Source organism: Pseudomyrmex gracilis, unplaced genomic scaffold (genome assembly GCF_002006095.1).
Source record: "Pseudomyrmex gracilis isolate BER0280 unplaced genomic scaffold, ASM200609v1 scaffold_338, whole genome shotgun sequence".
Lineage (NCBI taxonomy): Eukaryota > Metazoa > Arthropoda > Insecta > Hymenoptera > Formicidae > Pseudomyrmex > Pseudomyrmex gracilis.
In genome coordinates, this window is record NW_018020922.1 from 3149 (window position 1) to 14730 (window position 11582).

Genomic DNA, 11582 nt, shown 5'->3' on the forward strand with positions numbered 1-11582 from the left:
TGTCAACCATCTGAAAGGTTAAGCAGTATTGAGCATGCGCACAATCGTAGCCAATAAAAATTAGGCACAACTGCCCCCCGCATTTCGGCTTCACTCCCCTCGCCTATATTCTGGGTCTATGCTCCGTCCCTATATTTCTATGTCCATGATACCTACCGGAAGCAGTCCTAGAAAATTCGAGTCACGTGACGTTTTGCTGCCGTAGCGTTTTGCTGCTGTATGAAAAGATACCTTAAAATTAGTACTAAAATCTATAGTTTACGTCACGCATATTATATAGTTTTAGCACTAGCAGTAAATTTTGGAACAGCTCAAGATGTTGTATTCACAGCCAAGATGTGGATGCGCAGTAGCAACCAATCAGATTGATTTTACATTTGATATAGGGTGCGTTCACTTTGGACGCTTACGCGCTTTAAGCGTCAATGTATCTTTATTGTTGTTTAAATATAAAACAAAGGGTGTGTTTAGCCGAAGCTAGCGCTACGTAGCGCTACGTAGCGGCTTCATGTAGCAGTTGCAATTGCTGCGTTACTTCTGCTGGACAGTATTGCTACGCGCAGCGCTTTTTGTAAGCGCAAATATGTTTGTATACAAATCGCCGTTGTATTCTTCGGTTGCTAAATTGTGTTTTTTAATTATTTATAAAAATGGCAAAAAAAGTATCAAAGTATTATAATTGAGACGGTATTATTGTAAATGGCGGCCACTACTTAGAACATGCTACGCGTAGCCATACTGTCCAGCAGAAGTAACGCAGCAATTGCAACTGCTACATGAAGCCGCTACGTAGCGCTACGTAGCGCTAGGTTCGGCTAAACACACCCAAAGATAGACTGACGCTCAAAGCGCGTAAGCGCCCAAAGTGAACGCACCCATAGGCTGCGTTCGGGGAGCGCGCTATCAGCGCTGTTGCATTATCCTATCTTTATTGCTCATTAGATGTAAAACAAAGATAGAATGACGCAATAGCGCTGATAGCGTGCTCTTCGAACGCAGCCATAATAAATGTGACGTTTGATAGTTGAGTGTTAATCCAAAAATTAATAACTTAAGTAGTTTTAAAAATTAATAATTAAATAGTTTTCGACTAAAACAACTGTAAAATTGTACTTGTAATCAATGGACGCCATCAAAGAAACATTTAATAAAAAAAAACATTCAATTTCAATGATATTTAATAAAAAAATAATATCAAAATACACACATTACACGTATAAACAGCAGATATTATATCAAGATTTTACTTTTTTTAAAATTCGATTTCGATTTGTTTATCTCTCTTAGCAAATCTTATTAATATAGAAAAAAATGAGAAAAACAAAATTATTTCTTTCGTACAAAAAGTATTATTAATACAAAAGTGCTTTGCTGATATAACAACAAACTTGCTTCGTTCAGATTAGTAAAATGTTTTCTTGATAAAACAATAGTGTTTTGTTAATATAGCAACTTTATTTTGTTTATATAAATAATATAACAGTGTACGTTGTTAATTCAGCGAAGCACAATATAAAAATCAATTTGTTATTACAGTAAAATAGTTTGCACACACATTTAACAAAATATTTTCAACAAATAAACTTAGTATCTCAGCAAGTTAGTATCATATTGCTATCCATATAGTAACATAAACAACATTTGTTATGCCAGTATAAATGTTCTTGATAGCAATAAATATACATTCTATAAATAGTATGTTTCACATATTATTTAAACTAAGTAAGGTAAGGTCAATTATAACGATGTTGAATTGTACAGTTTCCGGTATGAAAATACTGTATGGCTAAATCGTTTTATTGTCATCGATTCCAAATTGACATTTTTCTCTCTCTTTTCACAAAATCTTTATAACTTTGCAATAGTAAGAAAAATTACTTTTGATATATGCAAAGTTGAGTTGAGAAAATTTTTATATACTTGTTCATATCTCGCATTATTGATGAGTAATCAATTAGAGATTGTGTAGTTGTTTCTTTGACAGAGCACTCTCGACAGAAATACGCAGTAGAAAAAACAGTAGAAACAGTCTTACATAGTCAGACGTAACAGGATACGATAATATGTTTGTGTTATCAGAATTGTCCAAAATATCTCTCGGCTTTGTATGCTATTGACAAGCACACTGGAAATGTTTTTACGCACATTAAAATATGTAACGAGATCTTTCTATGTAATTTAGCTTATCTAATTAGTTTAAGTCTTAAATAAAGTCTAATTACAAAGTAACAAAAGTCTAATTAATTTAAAACTTGATTTTCATGATGTCACGAGTTACGTAGTAACTCGTGCGATTCGAATTGTTTAACAAAGAAGTGTTTTTTCTCGAAAGATGTGATATTTCACGTTATTACATCTTTTTATTGGCACGTTATTACATTGCGAGGTGGGGCCATACCGTAAATAACATTGTATCTCTTATTTTTACTAGAGTTACCTCGTATAACTTTGCAATTATCATTTACTTTGCACGATTGATTTGTTCAAGCGAACAGAACGAGATTTCTCGCAAATCTCGATAAACTAATATTCACGACAAGCGAAGCTCGGACGAGGGGGAAGGGTAGTGTAGTTGGTCGCGAAAACGTGTCCGCTCGATGATGACAGTACAGCTACCCTTTCTGTCTTGCGGCATCAGCCGCGTCACATGCAACCACAAGCCTCAACCACCATATTTGGTAGCGTTTTCCGCGTGATCGTGTTGTTGTTGTCGATGTAAAGCATTTGCAACGGAGCAAGCTGCGTCGGCGAGCAGCACGGCGTTATCTTGTTCTTGAGAGCTCCGTCCTTTGTCAATAACTTCTGCAAGAAGAACCGACAGTTTCATGTCTCATTACTTCACAAGAATCGTAATAAGCGCGAGTAAAACAAATTTGTGTTTCATTATACCTTCTCAAACAATTGTATTCAGTCTTAATTTAATAAATATAAATAGAGGGAAAAAAACATAATGGAACAATCTTCGTTGGACATATAAATTTTCTATAAAAATCTTGAATAATAATATTTGTTATTAATTTTTCATTAATTTCTCATTATTTTTTGTTATTTATTCTGTCTTCTAGATGTTGCAGATTAGGAAATTATAAAGCTAAAAATAATCCTAATAAAATTGATCAAAACGTTTCAAAAACATATAATAATTGATTTATTTTAGAATTATTATCTACTCATTTTTAATAAAAATTTGATATTTTAGTAAGAAAACTTCAATAAAATAAAACTTGTTATTAATTTAAGAAAATTAAGAGATTTACAATATTATAATAATAAAAATATAAACAACATATATTTATAGAAGGAATTACTATATATAAAGAATTTGTGAGAAATTTCGGAATTGGTATATACATATATGTGGTAGTCTTTCTTTTCAGACGTTCCTGTTTCTGAATGTAAGAAAGTCATCTCCATTTCACATATGCAAACGATATTTCTTGTTGCGTCACGCCTCATGTATGGTAGAAAGCATAGACCTAAGTTAATGGGGTTTTACGTTGCGTAATAATGGAGTCTTAACGCCCCATTATCGTTACGAATTGCAAACTATATTACCTACATTATGTGCCGTGGCATATAATAAGAGTGCCTCCTCCGACTTTTATTAACAATTAATGCTGGTAATAAAAGACGCGGTTATGCAGCACGATTATATTTTTTTACTTTAAGTAAAGCTTTAAATTAGCCGTAAGAGATAAAAAAGAATTATTTTGTCTGGTATAGATGCGATGTGATGATACTTATAAAGCAAAGCGTCTAAAAACGTGTCAATGTGCAAAATAAAAATTTACATGAGCAAAATGTCCATATAAATTACTTTTAAATAATACTAATAATAACGCTCAAACACATACAACAATTACATATAGAAAAAATAACTTAGATAATATAGATGTCAAACTGCAAATATACATTCAGTTTATAAAACTCTTTATCTATGATACACATACACACACACACATATATATACGCATAGAACATTTGTACTCAATGATATCAACAAAAGATATTTTCAAATATTTATCTCGCTTTAACCATTTTTCGACAAGAAACTTTTGTCATAGAAGCAATGTTTGTTGTTAACAATTCGATTTACGTAGTGCAATACGATCATTGAAATGATCGCGATCGAGAATAAAATCACGGAAATACGCGATTTTCAAAACTAGCGAGCGTCGCGTTCTCGTATCATTCCTTCACAAAAAAAAAACAAAAGAACAGATATAAATCAGACTGGCGACACATTTCTTATACTAGCGCGATAATCGGTTATTACGCACCTTCGTTCTTCGTATTATCTGACATGAGCAAAATAATATTGCTATTCTGTTTGGACGTAAATAAAAACTTTTTCCATATTCTATTTCGAGCGACATTTACAATAATTAAATCAACATAACAACACCGATAAAATAAAACTTGACAATTACATAAGCTTTATAAAAATACAAAGATAAAAATAAAAAGCAGTAAAAATTACGCATCATAATCTTTGTTTTCATGATGAGATTTATGTGCTTATTCGTAAAAGTGTTCGAATCCAAACACAATATGATATAAAACTACGAAATCGCGCACTCACCAGAATAATGTTGTTGTATTGCGAACCGCTAACAGTTAAAGAAGCCGCCGTGATGCAAGATCCTCGACAGAAATAGGCGTGATATCCAGTTGGAAATAGAATCCAATCGTTCCAGCCGATGTCTCTGAAGTCAATGTAGAGTTCGTCCCGGCAACACTCCTTCATCTCGGGATGACAATTCGAAAACCTCTTAGGCCTGTTTCTCTGGGGCAACGGTGCCGTATAGATGACCAAAAACGGTTTCTTGCTCTGTACAAATGACACCGGCGCGGTATCATGATCGATTGAGCACGTGTTGCAACCTATCTGGACAACGTGGTTTAGTTTATGTCGGTCCACCCACTTTTTCACCATAAATTTTATATCTGTCTTTATCCAACCTTCTGTAAAAAAAAATTAAAGTCTTAACGGTAACTAAACAATTTTGGATCTTTTGCTTAATCTTAAACCAAAAATGTTTGATAAATTCAAAAAATTAGTTTACGTTCATCAGTCGTGATTGCGGGTCGTTTGATAGATGTCAAAAAACGTTATACACACAACATTAATGACACATCGCAATATGAAAAAATTTATTATAAACATTTTATGGGACACGTGTTAAAGGAGAACAAAATTTTGCATCTTCTTTGTGATGTGACGAGACAAACGGATAGAAATTTTCTCTCATCTCCGATTTACTCACCTTTGACATCGGTCTCGAAGATTGCCATAATTATGTTCTTTTCGAAACTACCACCCTGGTCCCAATGATCGAGCTCAGATAGCACAAAGGTCTGATTGAGCTCGTCGTCATTCTCGACTTGTTCCTTGTAAAACCAGAGCTCTGCCAAGGTCACGTCGACATACAACATTTCTTTTGGCAGGTAAAACGTGAAACAAGCTGCCGGACTGAACCCCGTTATATGATTCGAGTTCTGCCGGCACATCGTCGAATCGGCCGCACCTGTAATTACGCGAGAACGTTGATGATGTTTTCTCTCCAAGAGTGTTATAATTGAAACACAAACACTTCAGTCAGTAAAAACTGACAATTATTTGTCTAACTCACAAAATACAATGCATACATTTGTGTGATAAAATATCGTTAATAAACACGAGACTACATAATACCTATGGCAAAATCTTTAATAGTAATTGACTATTAAAACCGTTTTATCACACAGTTGTCACAAAGTGTGTTGACATTCAAAAAGATATGCATTATCGAAATTAAAAAATATTAAAAAATTGTAATTATTTTTTTTCGCACTACACACAGAAAAATGCATACTGTATCAAGTATATAATAAATATTATATATCCGCAAATATATATATATATATATTATATATATATCCGCAAATATATTATAAGATTTTTGTAAGTATTTAATTTACTCAAAATACACTCTAAATCTTAGTAAATTTGTATTTTGAGTAAATTAAATACTTACGAAAATCTTATAATATATTATATATTTGCAGATATATAAACTTATTATATACTTACAGTATGCATTTTTCTGTGTGTACAGAGAGATCTGTTGATCGGCATATTCATTTATAAGCATTTTCTTGCTTATCTAATTTTATTTGTAAGTTATTTGTTATTTACGCATTTAATTTTTGAGTCGGGAATGTTATTCGTAGAACGAATTCCGTCTTCAAGATTTTTTCAAGCGTACGTTACTTTTTACAATGTCGTGGCGCAGATTTGATAGCGCGATGAACAGTTTCAGTTCATTGGCCTCGACTATGCCGTTGTAATCTACGTTTCTCGCGTTAAAATCGCTACAGACTAACGAGGCCAAATGTTTCGCGCCAATATTAGAATGTGCGCATGACTTTCATATGTGTGCACATCATACGCGTGCGTGAGATCGATTAGTGCCAAAATTGAATACAAGGTGAATTGAGCCGTCTGATCGCTTGGTACAATTTTCAATGAAAAATATTATTATTTATGACGTTATACACACACACACACACAAAGTAAAAAAACTCAAATTGTTTTCTAGTTACATTTTCCTTCGATGATAAACTTATTAGTCAAGAGAGTTATTATGATTACTATTTCCAATTATTTCCGGATAAATCTATTTTTTTGTTATTTTTCGTATTATACAATCAAAAAATCAATCGACTTCGTCGGAAACTACGACCAAAATTTGTTTCAATATCTCCGAAGCAATTGAAATGTGAATGTTTTTTTTTATATTTCCTATAGTGAAAAATAAAAAAATTATAACGAATGCATAGAAATGTTTTCAACACTTTTCTGAGAACAGTCGAAACGAGAATTTCTATCGGAATCAGGCGTCAAAAATATCAAAACGCCAACAAAACTATATAAATATTGAAACATATAAAAAGCATAGAATTTTTGACACTTATATATCTTTATATCGCATATTCTTCTGTCAACAGACGTGGTGTCGCGAAACTTCGAAAAAAATAACAATAATGAATAATAATGAAATAATGTATCAGAAAAGACAAAATAATGCTTTTTATATATATATTTGACATCTTACGCATCATTTTGTCTTGTCTGATACTATATTTCGTCGGTCATCATCGCTATTCTCTTGAAAGTTTTATTTTGCGAATTTATACCAGCAAATCGAGAGAGAGAGAGAGAGAGAGAGAGAGAGGCGGATTAAACCCGAAATTGCACTCGAATTAATTTTTGGAGACCCGATTCAGTTCCGCCATTCAAATCGATCAACTCAATTTAAAGAGACCGGCTCGGAAAAAATTCTAAGGGTGATGAACGGATTCAAACTCGGGACTTTCACATGTTCGCGCACTAATCCCTTGCATTTAGGCCATTGAGCCGATCAACTATACAATATTGTAATTATAAATTTAAGATAAAAAGACACTACTTGAAAACTTGTAAATAACTTAGCTTGTATTAAATTAATAAACAATGTCACAAGTTACGTTTGATTCAAATGAATCTCGTCGTCAATTTCTGTGCTAAAATGGACTGTTTTATTAAGTATCCACTGAAGATGACTCAAATGTAAGTCAAAACGTTTGGAAAACTGATACTTGTATCAACGTTATTACATCACATCCTGTAATTGGTTCCAATTGCCCATTTCTTACTTTATTGAATTTTCAACCGGAACCGGAGGTCACTTTCAACATTAATATTTTATAAATTAATAAAATCGTATTATGATATCGAGGAATATTAATTGACAATAACATTTAACACATTCGTGCAATCAATGAGCGATTGTATCTTATTGTATTTTTTCCTATGCTCCGTCAGCGAAAATGCTCGTAAAATATGTATCGGTTGTTACTAATAAAGCTGTGCATGACATGGTACAATGCCAAAAGAAACAATAGATCTGAACCGGCACAGTTGTTTTGCAGTCTGAGTGCAGGGGCTGCGAGTATAGAAGGTTTCGAGTTCGAATCCGCTCGACACTTTTTCCAGGCCGGTTCCTTTCAATAGAGTTGATCGATCGAAAAGTGAACTCTGTGTACGTGTAAAACCGATCGACTTGAACTATACAAAATTTATTATACAGCATTCATTACCACAGTGTTGCCAATTTGCAACACGAGATAATTTCTTCCGTGCGTCCGTTTTTCAAAGAAAACATTTCGTGAACAAGAATCCGGCTCGCAGGTCGAAGTTTGAAGCTCCACGTCTCGATTCTGGCTGACGAGATGTGAGCGATTCTTTTGAAAACAAACGCACAGAAAAAATTATCCAAAACTGGCAAAACCGTGGCAATAAATGTTGTAACAAATTTTTTATAGTTCAAGTATACAAAATGCAAACGTTTTTTTGAACTGTAAAAACTTTGTCGTAATGTATATACTTTCTTATCTGTTGTTTTTTTCAAACGCCATGTAATAGAGATTGAAAAGATGAATTTTTCAAAAATACATGTGACTAATTATCCACTAAATTTTTATGATATTTGTTCTTTCATTTTTTTGCGCGTTTGATACAACTCTTCGTAATAACAGGATCTAGACAACAACATCTTTAAGAGAAAGATTTTCTGAAGATTTAAAAAAAATCTATCAAGCATGTCGAAAACGATTTATGCGGACGATTAAAATATCAGACCCCAGTGATTTTGCTGTGTTAATTCGAGATAAATTTCTTCCGCACGTTGTTAAGAATCATATGTTCACGGAGCTTCTGTATTTGCATTGTGGCGGAAAATTTGAAATTCATGGTTCTAGTCAGTTGTCGCGTGTGATGGTAGTCTCTATCTAGAAGCACCAAAGAGAGAAACGTTGTCATTGTTACCAGTTCTCATTTATTTCAAGGTAGCCGTGCTATTACGCAATATTCAAATCCTCGCTAGTTTTTCTCGTCTGGTTGGTCAAGAAAAGGTTGTCGAGAAAAACGATCAGCCGACCGTAAAGAAACAGGTTTTTCACTGAGGAAGAAGCTTTTGATGCGAGACAGTCAGCTTTTTGAGCGTAAATGTATCGCACGTATATATTATAATATACAATTAAATACTAAACAATTACGAATTGCGCAGAAAATACTAAAATTCTAATTTTAGAAAACGCAATAAATAAAACTAAACATTTTCACAAATCATCAAAATTTGATATTATGGCGATACTTACCAGCAGTGTAGATATCGTAAAAAACAGATGCTGTGATATTTATGTAACAAATTTTGAATTGTTTATTTAAGGAAAATTATATATCAGACAAACGCAAAGAAAGAAGAAACATGTTTCTCTCTGTCTCGTAATTTATTATAAATTTTTTATTTGTACAATCAGGTAGATCAAGAGTACTTAGATACATTTCTAACACAATAGTTCATTTGCAGATTTATTTCGCCTGCGCTTCTTCCAAAAAAAAAAAAAAAAGAAAGTATATACACTCGATATTCAGAGATTTTTTTGCTTTTTCGAACGTTCGAAGGCTAGAATTGCACCATGAGAAAGAAATGCACAATATTGATGAATAACGCGTGTTTTTCTCACGTGTTTTGTTGTTCTTCGTCTTTTCTCCATTTGTATATCACGCGCCAGTTTGAATAACTGTTCATTAACAGTTTCTACACATATAGTGTTGCTGAATATTTTTGCAAAGAAAAGATATTTTTCAAATTTTAATTTACACATTTAGAAATTTAATATTTTACAATATTTCAGAATTTATATTTATTATTTTATAAAATGTTTTTATAATTATGAAAGTATAAAATCGAGGTAGTTTTTAGTTCCGTCAAGAGTATCACATATTTTGCAATTAAACAATCTCATTACAATAAGATAAAAAATAATAAATAAAATATCATAGTAACTTCAAATTTCTCTCTCTCTCTCTCTCTCTCTCTTTCTCTCACACACATACAATAGGTTGATCGTCATCGTCATATCAAATATTGCTTATAGACCTAAAACACAAAATCTAACTAGTAAGACTTAAACAGTAAGCAAATTGATCAATCACGTATAAGTTTTAGAAAGAATGTCCCAGACGTTTTTTTACATTACTTGTGATTGACCAATGCTTGCTGTTTGAGTTCTCTTCTTTGCTTCTTTCTTATTTTCTAGCATAACTATGTCAAAAATAAACAAGTGCCTCAACGTATTTTAGTTTTAAATAGAAATAATTGCAAATATCTAATATTGTCGATACTATCGTACCTTGATTCGGAAACACAACGATCTGGTCAGTCTTTCCGTAAAAATTTTCCGCCGGTTTTTCTTCAAGCGGTGTTCCGGGTTGAAGTTCAAGCACATTGCCATTTATCAAGGGCTTCGGTAAAGTCGACAACGGCATCGAGACCTCGGGCGGTTTTGACAGCCGCAGTTTCTTCAGAATCTGATGCTTCACGTATTCCACTCTCAGTTCGGTCAAAAGCAGATCGGGATCGTTAACGTTGATTTTATTCTGCTCGCAATCGGCGCAGTTTATTTCCTGGCTAGTCGACGATTCGTTTGACGAATGAGGCAGAAATGTGTACACTAATTTCATCAAAGGGTTAGTTTTCCACATAGCGCCGCCGCTACTACCCACAAGAAGAATGATATAAAACTTCGTGAGTAGATACATTTCTTCACCACAATTTAAATAACAATTGCACACCTAATCCGAGAAAAATGCTGCGTATTCGGACTGGTGTCCCGACTTTGACAATTCTGACGCATGGATTCACCCACTAGTGATATTGATGTAAAAACGAGTTGTCTAGAAGCTCGCGAAAAAGAGCAGAATGTATCATAAAAAGAGCGTTCGAACCGTTTTGACGTTTATGTTTCTTCGTTTTGTGAAACAACAGAAACGACTGTCGCTAACAGCTGACTGAGCCGCATTAAATTTATAATTTAGTCTCACTGACTAGATCGATATAGAATTTATATTTCCAAGGATTATATTATTCGATGGCCGTTTTCTTCTAAGAATTGCAATAACGTCGTCACGCACAGTTTACGCAATATCAATCTTATATGTAAAACTGCAGGTCAAGCAAGTCGCTGTAATCGAGTCGAGTTGATTGCGAGATCTCGCAAGATTGCGATTTATAAGTGAATATTTATAATTTAATAATCACAATAAAAATTCCACTTTTTTTCTTCTTCTTTTTATATAAGAACTGTTTAATTTCGTCGCTTTAAGTATGAGTTTGCAAAGTCAGCGGTGACTTTGTACACAAGATATTAGAGAAAGCCGACATTTAGATATAAACCTGATTCTTCGTCTTCCGATTCTTTTCCTTGAATATAAACTGACGTTCTCAACGACGCATTTGCCAAGACTGGAGGTGAATTACGATGGTTCAGTGTAATGTAGCTGACTTCGTAGAGAGTGCGTGAACTTTGCTCCGCAGTTGCCGGAGCTAACACGGATTGGACGAGAGCAATGCTGATATCAGCGCAAGCACGCGCCGCGAACATGCTGGTCTATTGGCTGGTTCCTGGATCCTCCAATCTGCTTTAGCGGGTTGTTGGAGCTCCTTGTTCTGATGGAAGGTGTCTCCGTTCATTGATCGATATCTCGGTAAAACTGT

At 33.7% G+C, this 11582-nt stretch overlaps 1 protein-coding gene across 1 annotated transcript; it reads right to left on the bottom strand.

Annotated features, from left to right (window-relative positions):
* Positions 1 to 1228: 1228 nt before the first annotated feature.
* Positions 1229 to 11358, bottom strand: LOC109860160 (inhibin beta B chain). Its single transcript, XM_020439060.1, has 4 exons — positions 10219 to 11358; positions 5268 to 5528; positions 4583 to 4965; positions 1229 to 2802 (listed from the first exon to the last, which is right to left on the bottom strand). Exons 1-4 carry the CDS (start codon positions 10625 to 10627, stop codon positions 2644 to 2646), a joined length of 1212 nt encoding a protein of 403 aa, XP_020294649.1. The 5' UTR covers positions 10628 to 11358; the 3' UTR covers positions 1229 to 2643.
* Between the last annotated feature and the right edge of the window lie 224 nt (positions 11359 to 11582).

What these genes read in the sequence shown, in the direction of transcription:
- LOC109860160 (XM_020439060.1), bottom strand. Translation starts at nt 10,627, where the DNA reads ATGTATCTACTCACGAAGTTTTATATCATTCTTCTTGTGGGTAGTAGC. An exon ending in CGTTGTGTTTCCGAATCAAG is followed by an intron (nt 5,529 to 10,218) that starts GTACGATAGTAT and finishes GCGTAATTACAG; the next exon opens with GTGCGGCCGATTCGACGATG. An exon ending in CTTCGAGACCGATGTCAAAG is followed by an intron (nt 4,966 to 5,267) that starts GTGAGTAAATCG and finishes TTTTTTTTACAG; the next exon opens with AAGGTTGGATAAAGACAGAT.